Source organism: Melozone crissalis, unplaced genomic scaffold, assembly GCF_028551555.1.
Source record: "Melozone crissalis strain CALT ecotype California unplaced genomic scaffold, PUWL_Pcris_2 ptg000034l_1, whole genome shotgun sequence".
In the NCBI taxonomy this organism is placed as follows: Eukaryota; Metazoa; Chordata; class Aves; order Passeriformes; family Passerellidae; genus Melozone; species Melozone crissalis.
Genome location: NW_026535812.1, coordinates 21,726,360 through 21,747,958, shown reverse-complemented (window position 1 = coordinate 21,747,958; position 21,599 = coordinate 21,726,360). Strand labels below are relative to the sequence as shown.

Below are 21,599 nucleotides of genomic sequence, written 5' to 3'. Positions count from 1 at the left end.
ACACAGCTGTAAGAGACCCCCAGGCTGCAGTTAGCCATTGAGCCCCCCCAGGAACTGGATTAACTCCAGGGGAGCCAACACCTCCAGAGGAAAATCCAGCTAAGTGCCTCTCTGTCCTTTCACCCTCTCCTCCAGCCCAGAAGCTCCATGAGCACTTAATTTCCATGCACTCTTATGTGGAAAAGGGATGACTTCCCATCCTCTCACCAGGCAGCAGAGATGCATAGGCTGTATAAAAATCTACCCTCAAGCTTATAGGTACAGAAAAGAAAAACTAAGATCTGCCTCAGGCCCCCCAGACCACCCCAGCTGGAACAACACAGCTCCTGCTGTGATATCAAACCACCTCAGAGCCACTCTGTGCACTGGGGACAGGATCTGAGAAGGTGACAGAGGAGCAAACCTCACCAGAAGGCATCTGCTTTGAAGGGAGGGAGTATTTTGAGTCTTGTAAAATCTGGTATTAAGGTATTCCTTGGCAAAGCTTTTATGGCTGATGTAACAGCTCAAAAAGGGCTTCTTTAAAGAAACAGGCTGAAATTCTGCTGCAGTGTAGAGCTCTGAGCTTGAACTCTCTTGTCTTTGCTCCATGTTCTCGTAATAAATAAGGTAAGAGAAGAGGATGAAATGATATCTATTACTCCCTATAGCATATTGTCCCATTCTTAGGAAATGGAGCTGACACATGACACATGTTGTCCAAACCTTCCAAATTTTACAGCACATTCTGTTCTTTCAGGAACAGATGACAAGTCTCACAAGTCTTCCTGCTAGAGCAGAGTTTGATACAAGACAGATGGACAATATTCCCTGCACTGGGATTCTCTTCATGGTTACACACAGATTTAAAAGATTTTAGAAAAACAAATGAAATGACAGCCCTCTGAATCCTTTCTTCCCTCTTGATGAATTTATGAGTTGGGGTTTTGGGTTTGATTTTTTTTTTTTTAAACAGCAAAATATTTCTCAAGAAAGAAATGACAACACAGCAAAGTCCAAGGCACTGCAGCCTGCACTGTGCATGGGGATGGGAAGGGATTGATCCAGGTAAAACCCAGTGCCCCGAACCCCTCCTGAGAGCCCCTGCTCACCAATTATAACTGTGTTGTCATCAGCAATAAGCAGTTTGCTGTGCACATAGATGAGCTCTGTGACCAGCTTTCCTTCCAGCTCTGCATATGTTCGAAGGCCACAGAAGGATATGTAGTTTATCCACTTATCTCCAACTGAAAATTAAAAGACAAGAAAATTGATGGCATGAGGAAGGCGGAAGAGAAAAAAAAAAAAAAAGGCCTTGTTTACATGAAGACCCCTATGAATAACAGTTCATTTTTGACTTTTAAAACTTATAAATGAACAGATAAAAGAAAGAGTTTTTTTAAAAAATAGATTTGAAAATTTGCTTGTGAGCTCATTGTGCTGCTCTGATCTTGTGCTGCCTGCTCAGAGACTCCCACTTCAGTGAGAAATTACTCCAGTCTCCTGGGCACAGCACAATAGGTGGACTATGAGACAGTTTTTCTGCAGATGCTGCAGAAAGGAGGCTGGAAGCAGGTGTTTTGTCCATGCTCAGTATGGCAAATGTGTCCTAACGCACTTGTGTGCAGTCCAGATTTACACCAGGACCTAGAACAAATGAAGCATTATGCACGGTCCCAGTGTTTGTGATTATGTGGGTTTTCACAGTGCTCCAATTCCCAGCAGAGCAAATTCCTGCAGGATTCCTCATGGCAAGGAAACAGCCTCCTGCTTAGGCAGGTTCTTCCTCTCCACATCTGACAACTGCCAGGAATAAACCCTGTGTGGGATCCATGGCTCCAGAAGCGTGACCTCGCTCAGGACATTTTCCAAATAACACAATCCTGAGCAGCTGCAACTGTGCTGGGCTCCTCCCTGGGGTGCTCCCCTCCTCTGCATCAGGGCTGCAGCCAGGTCTGAATTCTGACAAGTGGCCATGGCCTGTGTGACCCAGCAGAGCTCCCCATGGGAGGACGGACAAGGAGGAGGTCGCGCTCAGCCCCACGAGCCCGCAGCACGTGCTGCATGATGTGTTACAGATGCATCCTCCAAACAGCAGCATCCAAAGTAAACAACACAGAGGAGAGGAATAAAGTTCTTACCCTCTGCCTTCAGCTGGCCCAGGATGGAGTTTTCCCCCCGGCACATGGTCCTGGAAAGAAGGTAGGCAGCCATCAGCACCCCTGTGGCTGCAGACAGCAGCTTGTGCTGGAGCAGAACTGGGTGGGGTGAATCACAAACACAGCTGACTCTCAAACAGGGTGCTTCTTTTCCCAAAGGACTGTTACTACTGCTCATGTTCTAAAAGGAGCTTATTCCAACCTACAGAGGAGCTGGGGAGCACTTCTGCCTTCCAGAGCACGTAGCAATGATTGTACATGTGTGACAAGCAGGGCTGCTACCCCCTGTGCCAGGCCTGGGTGTGAAATCATGTTAAGAAAACGTGCAGCACACTAGGTCAGGGAGTTTATGTGATTATGGCTGGGCTGGAAAAGCCACAGCTGGAATTTCACTGAGAACCAACCAACCCATGGACAATCTCCTCTGGCTGCCCTTGCAGGAAGAAGCTCAGGCAGAAGGGTCAGGGGCATGTTCTACTTTCCATCTGCTTGTGTCCCCTGCCCCTCATCCTCCTGGAGGTGCAGCAGGACCCCTGCAGGCCAGCAGACAAGGGGGATTTCACTCTGAGGGCTGCAGCAGTCTCTGCACACTGACTGTGCCCTGGCCATATTGCAACATAGCAGCTTTCCAGTAAAACCATCTTGGACCATTTTGCCTTCAACATTTCTCACCCTGCTGCATCTCAGTCCTTCCTGTGAGATCTACTGGGCTGCAAGTGCCCCCACAAAACATCCATCCTGCAGCAGGGAAATCACACTGAGGAAGATGCCATTGCTTGAATGGGGCCAACAGGCAGAGCCAGGCCAAGTATTGACCAAAAAGGCAGATTTGGAGACAAATCTTGGTCAGCAAGTCTGATTAATCAGCAAAGTGGAAAATGTGACGGTGTTCACAGGGGTCTTAGGATGAGGGAAGAGACGAGGATTTGACTCTATGTTTCAGAAGGCTGATTTATTATTTTATGATATATATTATATTAAAACTATACTAAAAGAATAGAAGAAAGGATTTCATCAGAAGACTGGCTAAGAATAGAAAAGGAAAGAATGATAAAGGTTTGTGTCTCAGACAGAGAGTCTGAGCCAGCTGACTGTGATTGGCCATTAATTAGAAACAACCACAATGAGACCAATCACAGATGCACCTGTTGCATTCCACAGCAGCAGATAACCATTGTTTACATTTTGTTCCTGAGGCCTCCCAGCTTCTCAGGAGAAAAAATCCTAAGGAAAGGATTTTTCACAAAATATCATAGCTACAGAAAACAAATCATAGAATGGTTTGGGTTGGTTGAACCTTAGAGCTCATCTAGCTCCATGCCCCTGCCATGGGCAGGGACATCCTCCCCAAGACCGGGCTGCCCAAAGCTCTGTCCCTGCTGGTCCCACTGATGGCAGGGGGGGCTTGGGGACCCCCTGCAGCAGTGGAGGTGTGCAGGGGGCTGTGACAGCTGGTGAGGTACCTGTAGTTGAAGTGCATGATGGCCTGCAGGGCGTTGCCCCCTCCTGTGGAGATGTCCCCTTCGAAGCCGGGCAGCAGCGGGATCACCACGTACACTCGGAACCGCCGGTTCTCCCTGGGAACAGAGAGCGTGGGGAATGTCAGCCTGGGCAAGGCACAGCTTCACACCAGGTGAAGTACCCTCGGTTTCACTTCCCCTGAGATGACTGAGCTGGTTCCCATCCAAGGCCACCACACAGATTTTAAGGGAGCAAAGTGTGAAGTGCATTTCCAGTTCCAGGAAATCATCACCTGCCATCAGCGCTGCTCTGAGAGCTCCTTCAGGAGCACAGGGAATAATTTACTCTCAGCTAACAACAAAAGCTAAAGGAAAAGAAACACATTTTAACTGAAATTCAGGGGCAGGCTAAGGATTTTTCAGATTGTATCTGCCACTAAACAAGTTTGTTTGAGCACCCCAATAGGCCAGTCACACTGATCCTAGTGCAGACTGGTGGGGACAGCTGCCTGGCTGAGCACAGCAAAGCTTACAGAAACCCAAAAGCTAAGCCAACATTCCCACTGCCTCCTGGTTTTCAGAAGTCAGAAACCCAAGATTGAGAGAGTGCAAATGGGACAAAGGTTTCCACAAAAGGTGGAAAAAGTTCAGGGCACAAGCAGAACATTGATCACTAGGGGAAGGCAAATATATCCTTGATACATCACAGCACCCAAAAATCTCAGTTCCAGAGTTCTCCAAACTAATCCTGACCCCATTCAGAACAAAAGCTACTATTGTGGCACTGCTTGGGGCTTTTCTCAAAGCTCCCTTTGGGTTTCCTCTGCTGACAAATGCCAGGAGCATCTGCTCTGAGAGCACTTTCCAGGTGCCCCTGGGCGCTGGGAATTCCCTGCTCTGTGCCCTGCAGGAGCAGGAAGAGGAGGAGGATGTTGCTCCATGGAAGGATGCTGCCACTAGATGGCAAACACAGTTTGATGAGCACAAAACCATTTCAGCAGCACTCTGAGGAAGAGCCAGTCTGCACTTTTTGCTAGCAGCACTCCTTCCTCAGCAAGCCATGCCTGTGAATTTAGGGGTGTGGGAATTGTGAAGCACTGGGGTCCCATCTGAGCTGGGAGGGAGACAATGAGGACCGGTGTGTCTCATTTCAACCAGAGCTTCCTTCCAGCTGTGCTGGGCACTGCAGACTGGCTCTGGTTCACCAGCAGAGCTCAGAAAGAGTTAATGAGGCCTTACCCAAACACAAGAGACTGTGAAACCAAGTCTGTTTGTATCATGAGAAAGATCTACCAACAAAAGCATTCCCCAAAAAGCAGCTTGTTTGTGTAAGGACAGTGTTTACTAAACTGCTTAGAGAGCCACCCATGAAAAAAAGAGGAAACCAAGAAAAGAACATTATTAATAACCTCAGTAGAAAATATTTAGTCTAGAAGAGTGAGAAGTATACAAACTCACTACAGACCTTAATTTATAATTAAATGCTGTTCTCCTGGGACAGTTTGGAAAATTAGCATTATGATACAAACCATTTAGGTCTGAATTTACTTTTAATCTTAGATAATGCAGAATTTGAACCTTATATTCAGTTAGGAATTGCCAACATTAAGCCAGCACAACACTGGCATACAATAGGAGTAATGCAAAGTGAGCATCATATCTGGAAATGGGTCACTAAGAATCTGTGTGACTCCCTCTTGTGACAAACTTTTAGTATCTGGACAGAATGACAGATTAAATAAAGTTTATAAAATGGGAAAACCGTAACATCCAGGGATGGAGCAGCCTCAGCTTCTTGGGGAACCGGTGCCAAGCCCTCACCACCCTCACAGGGAAGAATTTTTTCCCAATAGTCAATCTAATCCTCTTTCACTTCAAAGCCATTTCCCCTTGTCCTATCACCCCATGGCCTTTTCCAAAGTCCCTCTCCAGCTCTCCTCCAGCCCCTTTAGGCACTGGAAGGTGCCCTGAGATGCTTTGTCCAGCTGCCTCTGAGCCTCAAAGCTGCACTGCAAACACAGCAACAGCATTTCCAGCAGCACGGGCACTGCTCCTCATTTACCACAGGTGAGAAAATCCATCCCACCTTTTCATCCTTAGCTAATTTCAATTTTTTGGGCTACTCACTGCAGCTCACACAGATCACAGGCAACTCCACCCCAGTGTTAATACCACAGCAGATAACACCCAGGCTCTCCCTGTTGCAATACCCCGGTTGGGTGCCTTTATCCCAGTGGGAATTTCCAAGCTCAAGTGCAAAAAAGAGCAGAATTCCTGCAACCTTGGAGAAAGAACCTCTGGAAAAGCAGGCCCTGCAGAGTTCTGGACAAGTACAATATGGAAAAAATAATCCATGCATGAAAACATCTCCGTGTGTGGTGAAACAGCCCATGAGAGATGAAAGGGAAAAGTTTAGAAAGTTTCCTGTATTTCAGCCCAGCAGGAGCAGGGTACAGTTTAATACTATGAAATGTATGTCTCAAAGAGACTCCAGGGGAGCAACCCTGAGCAAGGCTGCCCAGGATCAAAGTGAAGACAAGCCACAACCTGTGGCATTAATGTTAGCACAGGGTTAGGTGTGCTGAAGGAGTGTCTAAAGCATGGCTGGATTCAATCCGTCCAGGAACAAACAGCGGTCCCCTTGCAAAGACTGGAGGTGGTGGACACCCTGCAGCATGTACCAGAAAAAGTTGTTCAAACAATAGCAGAACCCTGCAGTCAAATCCTCAAAATGTGTTTGCTTCCCCAGTTTGAAGCCGCTCCTCTCTAGATGATTTAAATAAACCACAAATCCCGGTTCACACTTCCCACCCATGGAATTGCCTGACCACCCAGCTGAAGGCAAATTGGCAATGGAGCAAAGGTGTCACTGAACCAGAGCACAAAAGACTTGTCTTTAAACAAATTCTGTAGTTAAAAATACATTTATATTGGGGTAAGTCCAGAAAATCACTTTATAGATGCAAAGAAACCACTCGGGAGTCTCACTGCTGCAAATGCAGATGCTTAACCATCAGTTCTGTGTTGGCACAGCTACTGTCCAGCTGTGGCCACTGAGGGGTTATTTTTTTGCACCACAGCATGGAAATGCACCTTAAGAGTTCCACTGCCTCATCAAGAACAGGTTACCTGTGAGCTTTAAGAATCCTCTGAGCAATCGCATCGCCGATCTTGTTCCAGACAACTTTGTCATCAGCACAGCTAATGAAAAACTGGTTCTGCAGGAAAAGCAAGAGAAGCTACTGTCAGACACTGCCAGCAACCAACTCAAAGTATTTGCATGCTTTATTTCACACCAAGAGCAACCAAAGATAGCTGGGTTTGTGTGCCGTTGGATTGTAGGCTTTTTTAAATTATGATTAAATGATGTGTGTGTCTATGCTTGCTTAAGGAATGAATTAGTCCTTATTAATCACACTCCTTAGAAAGTTCATGTAAAGAGCAACCTAACAAAAGCCTAAGGGGAAAAAAAAAAAAAGAGGAGAAAAAGCATCTCCATTCAGCCAGCACTGAGTGTCACTCTGACACAAGAATTGCTGCAGCTGAAGGCTGTGTGGATGAAGAGCTGCCCTGTGAATGGGAGGTGTGGGCATGCACAAGGGACACAGAGGGGACAGGGGGACTATTGCACAGGCCATGAAAGCTGCTGGCAATTTTCCAAAGAGCCTTATAAAGGAGAGGTCCACTTTTTTCCACCTCGTGGTCAGATGGCTGTCAGGGTACACAGCCATCAGTCAGGCCTGAAAACCACTGAAGGTACAGGATCTGTCTAAATGCCTAAAAACTGAAGATCAAACCTCAAAGTAATCACCCTGCTGGTGGCTGCAAGCCATGCCCAGAGCATCAGGACCCTCCTGCCTGCCCTCCCTGGCACTGACCTCTATGTAGATGTAGTGCTTGCTGTTCTCTATCACGCTGATGTAGGCCTTGTGGATGGACTCCTCGTGGTATTTGATGCCAGCAGACCAGTCAGCAGCAGAGCGGATCACCTGGAGAGCAGGAGAGAGACACCTTCAGCTCTGTCCCTCCAGGACAGCACCATGGCACCTGAATCATCCCAGGGCCAAGGCTCTTCCCTGGCACAGCCAGGCTGCCACTAAATTAGGTAGTAAATGCAAGATTTATAGTGCATTTGTAATTGTGAGAGAGGGCAGGCAGAAATGTTATTAATGCTTGGCAATGTTTTGATTAAAAACATAAGAGCCCTGTCCCACTGCTGTACTACTGGGCTCTCCCACCTGAGCAGCTCCAGATGCTTGCTCTTGCTTAAGGTCTTATTATAAACTGCTTTTTAAACAGCCTAAATTTCCAAGCTTTAGGGGTGCACATCCCCATCAGTGATCTGCCCAGCACTCCAAAGCTGGTCTCCAGCTGGGGCAGGGTGTTTTCCCCCAAGGAGGCTGCACAGAATCATACAGTCAGTCTGATAATGCAGCCCTGCCTTTGTCCTCAGCACTTGAGGTCATTTGTTTCTTCTGCCAAATTCTTGCACAAGCCATCCTATTTGTGATGACACAACTTTTAATTTTTTTTTTTGTTCAGCTGCCCACATTTATTTCTTAGTTTTTACTGGAAATCCACTTTTAAAGCAGATTCCTGCAGGATTGCCAGGGCATGCCCTGCCCCTCCACCCTGCAGTTTTTGTGCAAGCGAGCCCAACCAATATCAGAAATAACCTTTGTGGTCTGGGCCAGGCTGAGCAAGCCCCACAGCAGTCAGCATCCTATCCCCCCCAGCCAGAGGTGCTGTGGCACCTCCTGCTCCTGCATTTTGAGTCAAGAGGCAGCCACACTCCACCCCAAGTGAGGCTTTCTGAGATGGAAATGTAGTTTTTAATTAAGTGTTGGCAGAGTACGTGCTTGGGAGCATAGTTACTCACCATTAGCCTCTCTCTTTAAACATTGTCAAGACAAAAACATTGAAAAAATAGCCTTAAAATATCTCAATATAACCATTACTCTGGAACTCAGGGCCAGTCCCACACAGCACAAGACCCAGGGGCTGGGGATCTGTGAAATGTGTGTGTCAGTTCCAGCAAAATCCTGATCTCTTGGGAATCCACCAGACCAATCCTCTCATCTCCAGAGGATCGCTGGTGCTGCCATGGCTGTTAAACAGCAGATGGCTCCTGAGCTAATTCCTTCACGTGGACAGGAATTCTCCTTTTCTCCCACATCTGTTTTTCCCAGTAATAAACAGATCCTGCAGCTCTCAGCTGCCCTCTTGGCCAACAGGAGGGTGCACTCTGCAGCGTCCCTAGCTCAGTGTTGGGGTCACAAATGTTGGAGTGAGTTGAGCCTGAATACAAGGGCTGTCACAGCCTTTAGCAGTGCCAAACAGCTGCCCTTTGCCTGAACAAACCTCTGCAACCCATGCTGATCATTCCCAAAGGTGTTTAATCACTCATTTTGTTTACAAAGCCAAGGCTGAGAGCTCCCACTCATCCCAAGCTGGGCACTGCTGAAACAACACTGAGCACCACAACAGACTGAGATCTTGAACAAAATTCCACCACTGGCATTAATAAGCTGTTACTGGCATTAATAAGAACAGAAAAAACAGTGTTTCAGGGTTGAAAGCAGGCTAATTATTCCATATGCAGCTCAGCAGCAGAGCAATCTGGAACGGCACTTCAGAAAGTGGCAGATTGTAGCTTTCTAGTGCACAAAATCTGATTTTTTTAATTTTTCTTTTTGCTAGTTAACACAACAGAACCATCACTCAGGACCATCCCTTTGCAGCACCATGACTTGCCAGTGCATCATCCCATCATCCACCTACCCTTCCCTGCATTCCTCCTCACCCCTCCACATAACTGGCACCCAGCTCACTCCACACCCCAGGCTGCCCCTATTACAGTGCCACCATCCCTCTGCCTCACCCCATAACAATGTGTCATGGCTAATTACAAAAAGCTGGCACAGCACCACCCAAAAAGCTCCCATCAGGTACAACCTCAAATCCCCCTGCAAAGGGAAGGTGTCAGAAAATGTTGGATGGGACAGCAGAATGAGTACAAGGTGTTTCATCTAGGATTTCCTCAAAATAAAGTTGTTTTTAACAGGTCTGCAGCCACAGGGCAATGTGTGACGGTGTTCACAGGGGTCCGAGGATGAGGGAAGAGATGAGGATTTGACTCCATGTTTCAGAAGGCTTGATTTATTATTTTATGATGTATATTATATTAAAACTATACTAAAAGAATAGAAGAAAGGATTTCATCAGAAGGTTAGCTAAGAATAGAAAAGGAAAGAATGATAACAAAGGTTTGTGTCTCAGACAGAGAGTCTGAGCCAGCTGACTGTGATTGGCCATTAATTAGAAACAACCACATGAGCCCAATCCCAGATGCACCTGTTGCATTCCACAGCAGCAGATAACCAATGTTTACATTTTGTTCCTGAGGCCTCTCAGCTTCTCAGGAGGAAAAATCCTAAGGAAAGGATTTTTCATACAAGATGTCTGTGACAGCAATGCCACCAAGGCAACATCCCATGGAGACAAAGCTGTGGCACTCACACATACCAACACCTGGAAATTTACTACACAGCCCTTCCCTTATCACTGATGTTTCACCTCACACTTCTGGACACCTCTCTTTCCTGCCAAGGTATTTACAGGCAGCTGGTTCAAACCCAACCTATTTCATGGGGACAAAAGGCCCAGCAGAGCCCCTCCCTTCCAGAGCTGGAGTCTCCATGTTCCAGCCTCTCCCTTCCCCTCCCCTGAGCCTCTCAATAGCTTGTCATCTCTTTAACTTCTCTAACTGATACAACGGTAATAAATGTGATGTTTGCTGAGGGCTGGTGCATAAACCCTGAGCAAAGCAGGGCTCTCACGCAGACTTCAAAGAGGTGAGGGCGTCAGCTGCTGCCAGAGCATTAAACTTTCATTGCATTTCCATCAGGAATGGGATGTTGCCTCACCACATCACATCTTTTGCAATGCCGGCTTTGGCAGATAACTGCAAACTCTGGAGTGGAAATTGAGAGATGGAATAGTGGAAAAAAAATCTGGCAGTGCCTTTGGCAGATCTCTATTTGACTCTTGCAAAAATCAATGTGCTCTTGCAAAAATCATCTTGCTTATTGCAAGTTCAAATGAAAAAGGATGGGAGAGCATGCCTGACTCCTTTCCTCCTTCCCAGCCTGTACCTCCACAGTGTTTCCCACACACACTGCATTCATCCTCCCTGCCCAGGGGAAAGCCCTTGTCAGTGCTCTGTCCTCCCAGAAATGCTTTCCTACTCCTCTCCTCTCACAGAGGAGAGCAAAACCAGATGGTACAATGAGGCTGGAATCTGCTGCTGACAGGTCAATGGTTTGGGCTTGCAGCAACGTTGCAATCCCCAAGGATCCTTTGTGTTTTCCCTTCCTCTGATCTGCCCACAGTTGAAGACAGATTTGCAAACAAGGTCAGAAACAAGAAATCCAACAGGCAGGCTTTCCTCAATCACCCCACAGCCAAGGACAGTCCTGGGATGCTGGATTCTACCTTGGGGCAGTAACTGCTGCCTATAAAATCCCTACACAGTACTCAAATAGAGATAACAGGGGATTGGCTGCTGGCCAGCCAAAGGATTCAATACTGAGGAGAACAAGAATATTGCTTTAGTTTTTCTGGATAAAAAACTGGTAAAAGATTTTAGGATACCTGCTTATTTCTGTGCAGAATTGTACCACTGAGAGGAGATGCAAACACCTGAGCCCTCTGCTCCAAAATGAATGAACTGGACAGGCAAGAGACTGATATTTCTGTCCCTGCAGAAAAGGAGAAGTCATGCAGGGATGCCCTGATGCAGCCCCTGGGAGCTCCAGAAAAAGGCAACCAGGAGAGAGAGTTCAGATCCAGGCTGCAGGTGTCCTCCCATCTCCACTTCCTACAGCAGCCAAATCTGAAACCTCCATCAGGAGGAGAGACTGAGTCACTTTTGGATTCACAGCGGGACTTCAGGGATGCTCAGGGCACTTGTGTGGGACCAAGGGAAACCAGGCCAGTGTGGGTATCAGGGAGGAGACAGTCCAAATTTTACTATGTGCCTGCAAATCCCTGCCTTGGAGCTTGAGGAGGTCACTCAGGAACCATAACCCAGCTGAAGCAGCCTGGGGACCTGCATCTGCACCCCAGCCTGGGCAGAGGAGCCCCCCTCACTGCTTCCACCAGGCTTGGCACTACATATGCTCTTCCCCACCAGTTTTCCCCTCATACTGGGAAGGTTGGTACATTTCAGGACAACCCATCTGCAGCCTAATATAACCTAGGTTTATTTTTCTGTCTACATGCAGGGCTGTTTTGACAGATGCATAAATAAGAAATGAGCAAGGTAGTTTCAAATGAATAATTCACAAGACAAACCTGCTCTCTTTTTGCTGTTTATGGCATCACTGAGAGCAGCCCCTCATTTCCTGGATGTATCAGTTGTTTGCAATGCCTCAGCAATGTGGTGGCCAGGCTGGTTTTCCAAGTGCTCACCCATCACTCGGCACCGGAGCCTGCGGATTCCGCACTCAGCGCCTGAGCTCCATCCTCCTCTCCCACGGCCTGGTGCCCTGAGCCAGCAGCTCTGCAGCTGGGCTGAAGAGAAGCTGCATCCAGGTTTTTCTCAGTTTAATTTCCCCTTTGGGAACTGCTTCCAGTTCTGTAATCAGCAGAGCTTAACTTTTTGCTACAGCAAACCCCGTGATTTAGAAGTTGCGGCTTATCTTGCGGTTGAAGTGTGCTCAGGGGACACAAGCCCCATCAATTCCATGAGAACAAGATTTCCCAAAAAGACACAGACAGGGAGGCATTTACAGCCACAGGGAACAGGATGATGCCTGAAGGGGACTACTTCTCAGCAAGCTGGGAGCCTTGCTTTGGAGCTGATGTAAAACACCCCAGAATCCCGACACAAGATCCCTGTGCTGCCCATCCCTCACACCACACAGAGAGGAGCAGACAATGCCCTGGCAACCCACAAACCCAGAAAAAAGCATCTTATTCATCTTATTTCACTAAGCTTCCCCAAGCAGTGCTGTCATCTGGGCGGACCACTCCTTACAAAGAGCAAAGTCATGCATTTTTCCTGGTTTTGGTCTAACTGCTCTTACTTCATACATCTTTCATCCACAGAGACACACAATGGTTTTGCTGCTTCAGCATAACTATTTTGACTTTGTACTCTTCAACAAGTTCCTATTTCTGCTGGGTAACAGCAATATTCAAGTATTCAAGTACATGCACTTGACAGAGCAAACTGGGCTTTTAAACAGAGGTATCTTGGCAATTCTGACTGTGAGACTGATTGTCACAAATCAGACTCAGGGCTGATTTGTGGAACTGCAGAGGACCCAGAGGGGTGTAGGGCTGCATAATAAAGTGCAGATGAAGCTCAAGGCAGAAAGCAAGACTCTAGCCCCAAGACTCCACTTAATGCTGGGCCCTCACTGACCACCACCCGTCTGAGCGAGGCACCAGGGCCTGGCAGTCTGCTCTGAGATCTGAGATAAACACTCACTGGGTAACCTCAACCCATCAGGCCTCCCTGAATCATAAAGCCCAAATGTTAGGTGTTAGAGGAAGAGCAGCAGAAAACAAACCATTAAACCACATAGCTGTGCAAAGTCACAGTGTTCCCAACACTTGCAGACACTTTAGTCCCCTTACCTCAAAGGTGGAGATTTAAATTAATGCCTCTCTACTAAAAGTGTTGCCCTATTTTACTACATTTGAGGATCTGATCACCTAATCTGTGAGTTGAATTAGACAAGAGTTTTGCATCTTATAATTCAAGTTCTGCAGAGGGTCTGTCAGGCATTCAAACTTCATGGGAGGATGCAGAACAAGCCCTCTGAGGAGTATGTGAGCAGGAACCAACACCCACCTGGACTGTAGCAGGAACAGCCTCAGGCACCTGATACTTCAACTCATGAGCAGTTTGCTGAGATTTTGGCAACAGGAATGGGTAGGACAGGGACCGGTATTTGGGTTTCATAATCTGCACAGGGGGGAAAGAAAGAGATAAAGAAAAAATGCTTTCAACAGATAAAGAAAAAATGCTTGCAACATACCAAACAACACAAGGAAATAAAACAGATGCCTGCAGAGGGCAGGGGGAAGAGGCAAGGCTGTGCCTATCCCCATGCCCCCAGCAGTGAGGGCACACCCACCTTGGTGAAGTTCCAGCGCTGGATGAAGTGCCGGGCGACGTCGCGCGCGGCTCTGCCGTGCACCACGGAGGAGATGTCGTGCCAGGGCATCCTGGGCGTGGTGTACCTGTCAATGAAGTCTGGGGGACAGGGGAGCATGGCTCAACTTCCTCAGACAAAGGACATGAGTGTGGAAAAGCACAGCATCCCCCTCCTCACACTGAGGTTTCTGGCAACAAGCACCCCCAAGGCGGATGACTTCCCTCAAAGGGAACTCCCTCAAAGGGAGTTTTGCTGCTTTTTCTTAGCAACCAAGCCAAACCAGCCTTGTTACCTCTGGCTTGGAGGCAGGAAAAATAAGATCTGAGACCGAAAAGGTACAGAAGGAACTTTGGGGAATGCAAAGACTTCCACTCACCAGCAAAAGGCTTGTCGAGTTGAACCCAGTCTTTAAAGACAAAGTTGCAATAGTCTTTTCCATGCCAGAACCTGGTTTCCCCAAGCAGCTCTCCAACACCTGTCTTCAGGCTACGGATGGATCCTTTATCTGTGCAGGCAAACAAAACAAAAACACGCTCCCAAGTCATGGCCATCCATTGCACACAGCAGTGAGAGACGCACAGCCATAGAGCAGCACTGCTGGGACCTGCCAGTCCCAAGCAGCTGAAGCTGGTTTCTCCCTGGTCTTCCTGTTACTTTCAAGGGATATATGTCAGCATTTTTTCTTCCCTATTTTAGTATTTCTTGTATAATCAGAGAGGTTATAAATAGGAGTCTGTTATGGAAATGAAAAGCAGATGCTGAATTTTATCTTGGACGACATCATCCTATAACCATTTGCCTTTCCCAGTGCAATAACATCTAAATATTCCCATATGGCAAATCATGTATATCATCTACTTCATATATTTTACATTAATAGTGAACTAATTCCATCTTCTCTGCTAGAGAGTTTATTATTTTGCCTCTCTAGCAGGGTGCATCTCCCCCCAATAGAAGTAGTATTTATTATCTAGAATGAGATGTTCATGTTCCCTCATGAAGTATTGTGGGTTTTCTTAGTATCATTTTGTTTTTTCCAAATAGCAGTGTCATTTGTGATACAATTTCACATGTTGAACAAATAGATCCTGAATTCCAAATGAGTGTTGACTGAGAACAGTCTGAAATATTGTATGCAGGGATATTCCCTCCTAACAGGATCCCTTTTCCAGAGCACATATTTAAGTGCAGTGAACTCTTCTTCCAGGCTCTTAAAAAACCCAAAAATGTTGGTCTAGACCATAAACAGTTACCTGGTGTTATTTCCTGACTGTGAGAGTAGCCTTCATCCATGACACCAAATATTAATGCAATAATTACACATCAATGCCACGAGCATAAAATTCCTCCTAACCCAACCACACCACCAGGTAACCACAAAACCCCTCAGTACACAGAAAAAACAACTTTAAACAGTCAACAAAACACACACTGGCAGCAGCACAAGACCAGGGGACACAAAGCAAGCCCTGCCAGCACCGCTGTGACCCTGCCAAGCCGAGCTGAGTCAAGCCATGCCAGAAATGCCATGCAGCAGGTCTGCACCACAGCTGCCTTGGGAAGCTCCAGCCTCTAGTGAGAGTCCAGGTGGAGCTGGGGAATCACTGACTCCACATGTCTGGGTGGAATGGCAATGTGTGGGATGCAGGCCAACACACGCTCTGATGACTGCACAGTGACTCATGAGTGAGCATGAATGGCCACGGGGGAGACTGCACACTGTCTCCACACAGACATGGAAATGCTTTGTTGCCTGCCTCTACTTTGTAACCAATATTCTCTAATTGGCAATTAATGCCTTAGAGGAAGGTGTTTGTAAGAGGATGATGCTGAAGAACTGCTCCTCACTCCATTCCTGCACCCAAAGGCATCTTGGAAGGGTACCACACTGGGATAGGCCCTTCCAGTACCAGTCCAGAGACGGGAACAGCTCAGTGCTCACAACCACCCAACTCCTGTCTCAACTGAGTGTGCTTTCCTTGCTTTTAATCAGGAGCAAAACAGGGGACCCAAGTCTTTGTCCAAACATGGGACAGGCAGCAGCCACTCTGCTGCTTCCTCTCTCTGTTTGCATGTTTTCCTGCATCAGGCTTACTTTAAAAATATCCAATACAGAACTTCCCAGTTCCAGTAACAGCTCTTTCCTTTACAGGATGAGAGCTGCTGAAATCATCACATACCAGAATCAGAACTACTTCTGCAACTGTTCCCTGCTGTCTTTATTGCAAATCTTTTGTTTGCTCATTTGTTTGATTTTGGATTGTTTTGTTGTTTTGGGGTTTTTAATTCTTATTTATTTGTAGTTTCTGGAGAAGGCTCTTCTGCCAGGATACCCACAGAGGCGGGATAAGGATGCTGGGAGAACAACAAGCAGCAGGCTGATCCTGGCACCCAGCCTCACTCTTACCATAGTTATAATGCAAAAACATCAGCAGCTAAAGCCTGAAGGAGTCCACAGCTCTGCCTTCCTCCACTTACCCTCCCGAGGCTCAGCGAGCCCCTGTTTGGATTCACTGTGGTGATGGAACATTTTCAGATGGGGCCTTAAACTCTGGATTAGATTCGGCTGGCTCCTAGTGGGGGCAGAGTAACCTGCAGAGAGTCAAGATGCTCTATTCATGGCACAAACACACGTCCACCTCTGCACCATGGTGCCTGCTCCTGTCTGAAGACACCTGGCAGACAGGAACTCAAACCAGACGTCAGTTTGCTGCAACTGCAAGTGGCTGCCAGGCAAAGGATCCAATTCAGGACCCAGCTGGTTTTAACCCAAACAGATGAAATGAAGTACAAAGGCATGGCTGTGTCCTGAGCTGACTGCAACCAAGACCCCCATGAGGAGCCACAGGCAAGAGAAAGACCAGCAGGGAGGGATGGAAATTCCAGTAAGTTCCCCCATCTTCAGAAGCTGAGGACTTTCAGGAAGGATTTCATTCTGCAACAATTGCCAAGCTGATCCTTGTAATTTTAGCACTGAAGTTATCTTTAATGTTGGGAATTAAAAACTGCATTTAAATATTCAACTGTTGAACAGACTTTCCTCTCTAGTAAGTGGGTAAATTTGGAATATTTCCATTTATGTGAACTTATTTAAAACCTAGCTTTTAACACTAGTCTGTGAGAGGGGATAATCCCATTCAGAAATTATTTGCTTGTTATAATAAATCCAAGTTGAAAAATGAAAGATTCAATTCTCTCTTGCAGGAACAAACACTTTTCTCAACAATACAAACATTAAGAATCACATACATTGTATCACATCATCTGATGGCTCATGAAAATTGCTAATTAGCTAAATAAAAAAAAAAACCACATAAAACCTTTCTTCTCTATTTTGCAGTGACACAAATTTACATGTTGGCTACACACAGTTATTATTCTGATAGTTAGGTAACTTGTCAACTCTACTTCCATACAAAGAACACATTGCCCTAGAAATCATGTGCACGTGCACAAACACCCACCACCACCTCCACACATCCTTTACATACATTATTTAGCTGAGCATCACTCACTTGACTCACTGTCGATGCTGCTGACGCTGTCAGAGTGGTGCATGCCGTGCTTGTGCAGGTGCTTGTAAATGCTGAACCTTGAAAACTTTCTGGGTTTTCCTATTCCTTTCATCTTTGATGTGTCTGGGGCATCATCAGCATTTCTCTCGAACAAGTGGCTCTCTGGGGCCAGGCCTTGAGGCTGCAGTGGGACACGTTCAGTTGACTCTGCTGCAGCCTGAAAAGACACCAGACACGGCTGCAGGTCAGGTGTGGAGAGGTTCCCCTTTACAGATTCTCGTGCAGATCCGAGCTCAGAAACAACCACGAGCCAAATTTTGCTCTGTGACAGACACATTTCAGTGGGAACCAGACTTTGCTTTCTGGGGAGAGTCTGTACTGAGGAGGCACTTACCAGGAAAGCCTAGAAATATTAGCAGCATTTGGATCTGTAAATTTACTCTGGATTATTGCTCCCCTTGAAATTCTCATCAACCTAGACCTCTCACATTTTTAGAGACATGTGGTTGCATACAGACCCAGGTTAGCAGAAAGCTCAGCAAACAAGGCAGCTGCTGAGGGCCCAAACAACAAACATTTCAGAGCACTCGGCAAGTGCTTACTCTGCATTTCTAAGTTTTGTTAAGAAAAGAGAGGTTGCTCAGAGAAGTTGTGGATGCCCCATCCCTGGAAGTGTTCAAGGCCAGATTGGAGAGGACATGGAGCAACCGGGTCTAGTGGAAGGTGTTCCTGCCCATGATAGAGGCAGGAACAACATGATCTTTAAGGTCCCTTCCAACCCAAACCATTCTAAGATTCTATGATTTTAAAAATATAGACTTTAAATTGTGGCTGCTGTTCCAAGCTTCAGGGGAAACCCAGCTCTCTTATTTCTGTGCCCTAGCAAGGGCTCCTCAGCAGCTAGAGCAAAAGAGTAATTTAATGCTTAGATCTTTCCCCACACCACTTATTTGTCATTAAAGCTCCAAAACCCAACCCCATGCTCAGAAGAGGACACAGCCCATTCACCCCTCCCCAGACCTGCCACAGCTGACCGTGGCCACCAGCTGGACCCTGCCCACTCATGTGCAGGCCCAGGAATTTATGGGGGAGAAGGCAACAACAATACCCTGGAGAGATGCACTATAGGCTCCAGGCATTCCCCATAGGATAGGGTGAGGGAAGAGGCTTCTCCCATGTTGCTGTACAGCACTATGTTAATTTATCTCAGTGTTAATTTATCCCAGTTCTGTCTTCCCCACTGGCCCATTGGCCTTCCCTAACCCTTTTACCCTTGTATGCTAATATCTGGTAAGTTCTCCCTTCCCTGTTTTCCCATTGGTTTGTGTAACCCCGCAAATTCACCCTGGCATTTTCTATGGGTCCCTTCCCTGCGTCCCAATCCTGAGCCCTCAGACCACTGGATCCCTGATGCTCTTCTCCACCTCTTCTTTTCCTGCACCCTCCTTTGTCTTGGTCTATTGATACCCTGGACCCTCCTTTGTCTTTGACCCCTGGATTCCTTCAGCATTGCCCTACATTAAAGCACGTTGGAACTCCATGCCTGGACCCTCCTGTGTCTTCACTGCCGAGCTGCTGCATGTGTGTGCTGGTGCTGTCACGGTTCCTAGCCCCTGGCTCTTGTGGAAGGTTGCATTCCCCACCACCAGCAGCACCCACTTACAGCCAGGTTGGCGGTGGACAGTGACTTGGTGGCGGCGGTGGAGGCGCGTTTGACGCTGCCCACGTCGGTCAGGCGGTGCTCGTCGTCGTCCCAGCGCCCGTAGGCCAGGTCAATGCCACCCACGAATGCCACAGACTGGTCCACGATCACCAGCTTCTCGTGGTGGGCCCACAGGTACACAGAGGAGGATACGTGGTCTGGGTGCCTCATCACCTGTGAGGAAACCAGCACTTGAGCTCAGCGTCGCTGTCAAATTTAAATCCTTCCAGGCAGAGAGCTGGTCAGACTTTTTGGGCTGTTTGGGGTGATGGGGAAATGCTGGAGTTGTTACTGGATGTATCCACTGCTTAATTAGCAGAAGCTACTCATTTTCCCCATAGCATATGGCAGGCAGGTGTTTCCCCAGGATGCAGGAAACCCAAGCAGCAATGATTACTGATGCTGGGATAGGTCACCCTTACAACAGCTCCATAAGAGGGCCATAGTCAAAGAAACTGCTTCAGCTGAGCTGTAATAGCTGAGCTTTCAAACACAGAGCCTGCTCTGAAAGAAAACAACATATTGGGGATCTGAGTCACTTCTTTGGTTGTTGCCACCACACAAGAGAAATGAGAAGTTGGGTGGTTTTTCCCCCCCACTTAAAATCAAGTTGTTTGGCATTTGTTTAGGAATTTCTTTTTGACAAGTATCTATGGAACCCTAATTTCTGTATCTAAGCTCAGGGTTTTATTTATGATGCTAGAGCCACTAGACCAGTCTCCTGGAGAAAAAGCTTCCAAGTTTCACCTGGCTGCCCCCAAAACCTGAGACACAGCTCATGTGTATTGTCCAGTTTTGCTACAAACATGATGAACAGATGCTTCCTTTTCCTGTGACAATTGATCAAGTGAAAATAAATCAATTATTCTAGCATAGCAAGTATCTTACTGCTCATTAAGGTGTATGTGTCTCAAAGAGACTGGATCCAGCCTTATCTACTGGTTTGTCTGCCCCAACTGATTTTCTACTTGGTGCCATAAGGGCAGTGTAACAGCACAGGACAGTGCAATGCTCTTCGTCTGTGATGGGAACATTAATGCCCAGTGTTGACTCTGATCATTCACATTTGAGCAGAAATGCTGAAATGAGACAACACACTCAATTTGTAATTTTCCATTTGATGTAACACCACTAACTTGTCACATGAAGTACACTTCTTGTGAATTAAGGCAAGCAGTTGCTTTGGAAATCTAAACGAAACAATTTTATGTTCCATTAGAACCTAAAGAAATGAAATTGCCAGATGTGGCATCACCATATGGGTGTACCTTGTCAGACACACTGCAATGGTGGGAAACACTCCTGAACTTGCAGTTCCCACCCAAATCCACCGGGGTCAGCACCAGCCATCAAGAACAACTGAATGCAAACACCCTCCACACAGCCCTGTGCAATTACCTTGATGTTTGGATGGAGGTGCATGAGCGTCCGCTTGCTGTACTCACTGTTGATCCCCAGGGCAAGCTCCACCTCTTTGTACAGCATAACAAAAATTCTCACTCCTTGTTGCTGTCAGAAATAAAAAAAGAACACACTGAATACAGGCACATCAATAGTGTCTGTTTCCAAAGGGAGGAAAAGCTAGAGGCAATAAATGGGTTGTGTTTGCTGATGGAAATGCTGATTGAGGTTCTTTGTTCTTATGTTCTTCCAGATCCTCCATGGGGACCCCACAGCCTGGAATAACCTTGGGAAAGCTCTCCAGCTTTCTGAGAAGGACTCAGTACCTGGGTTTGTGTGGGTTTTGCTGTTTTGTCTGAGCTATGCCAAGGCCCATCCACAGGTCATCCCTACAGCAGCTCATTTTACACACCCTGTGAGATAGATTTTGCAAGCACGATTTGCTCCAACCATGTTCATCCACTAAAGTTCAGTGTTCTGCTGCTTTGTGCTGCCCTGAGGGCTGCCCTCAGTTAAATGTCCCTGCTGGATGACATGACCAGTGAGGTGACACAGACATCCCCCTCCTGAAGGGGATGTCACCAACTCAACACCAGTAAAGAGGTTCTTTCTGCTGGTAGAGCTGAACAAGCTCCTGGAACACACTGAGCAGTGCTAAAAACATGGTGCTTTTTGTGACCAGCATTGTATCCATGGCAGGGTTTCTAAAAACTTTTGTTAAAGCACTTTCAAATGTGCCACGTGCCTCCCAAACCTTGGCAATTACTGGTCACACACTGGGACACCTCCACTTCCCATAAATTAGCATGGATTAAAAGCCTGCACTAGAGTTTGCCAGCTTAAACTTGGAACCTAAACTTTCCACAGCCTTTTGAATTTCTATTCCCTTAAAGCTGCTACTAAGAGCTAAGGCAATCTCCAAATAGTGGATGATATTCTACTCTCCACTGCACCCAGGGGAGTCCAAGGCAATGCTGCACACACAGCCAGGACAGCCTCAGCCCTACACCATGACATCAGCTTGCTGACTGCCCTGCTGAGTCAAAGGAACACCACAAGTGACAGAGCTAGCATTTCCAGTGACTGACCTCACTCACCTTACCACAATGTTTTTATGGTCATAAGAAAATCCATGTCAATGTGACAAAAAGAAGCCAAATTCCTCCTTTGAGTGAGTGATGCCTTGTGGCCAGTTTATTTTTGCCAGAAAACAA

The 21,599-nt window shown here is 46.9% G+C and overlaps 1 protein-coding gene across 2 annotated transcripts in view; it reads right to left on the bottom strand.

The window, feature by feature from the left end:
- Window positions 1-21,599, bottom strand: part of PLD1 (phospholipase D1) — a 61,352-nt gene that overhangs the window by 6,182 nt on the left and 33,571 nt on the right. The window contains exons 13-24 of one of the 2 annotated variants that reach the window (XM_054282423.1): window positions 20,383-20,493; window positions 18,946-19,158; window positions 17,283-17,499; window positions 16,246-16,359; window positions 14,144-14,272; window positions 13,747-13,865; window positions 13,461-13,574; window positions 7,477-7,587; window positions 6,728-6,816; window positions 3,602-3,715; window positions 2,121-2,170; window positions 1,092-1,226 (exon numbers count right to left, since the gene is read on the bottom strand). In XM_054282423.1, coding sequence (XP_054138398.1) covers window positions 1,092-1,226; window positions 2,121-2,170; window positions 3,602-3,715; window positions 6,728-6,816; window positions 7,477-7,587; window positions 13,461-13,574; window positions 13,747-13,865; window positions 14,144-14,272; window positions 16,246-16,359; window positions 17,283-17,499; window positions 18,946-19,158; window positions 20,383-20,493 — 1,516 coding nt within the window. The remainder of the gene's footprint in view (window positions 1-1,091; window positions 1,227-2,120; window positions 2,171-3,601; window positions 3,716-6,727; window positions 6,817-7,476; window positions 7,588-13,460; window positions 13,575-13,746; window positions 13,866-14,143; window positions 14,273-16,245; window positions 16,360-17,282; window positions 17,500-18,945; window positions 19,159-20,382; window positions 20,494-21,599) is intronic. The other variant, XM_054282424.1, reaches the window with a different exon arrangement.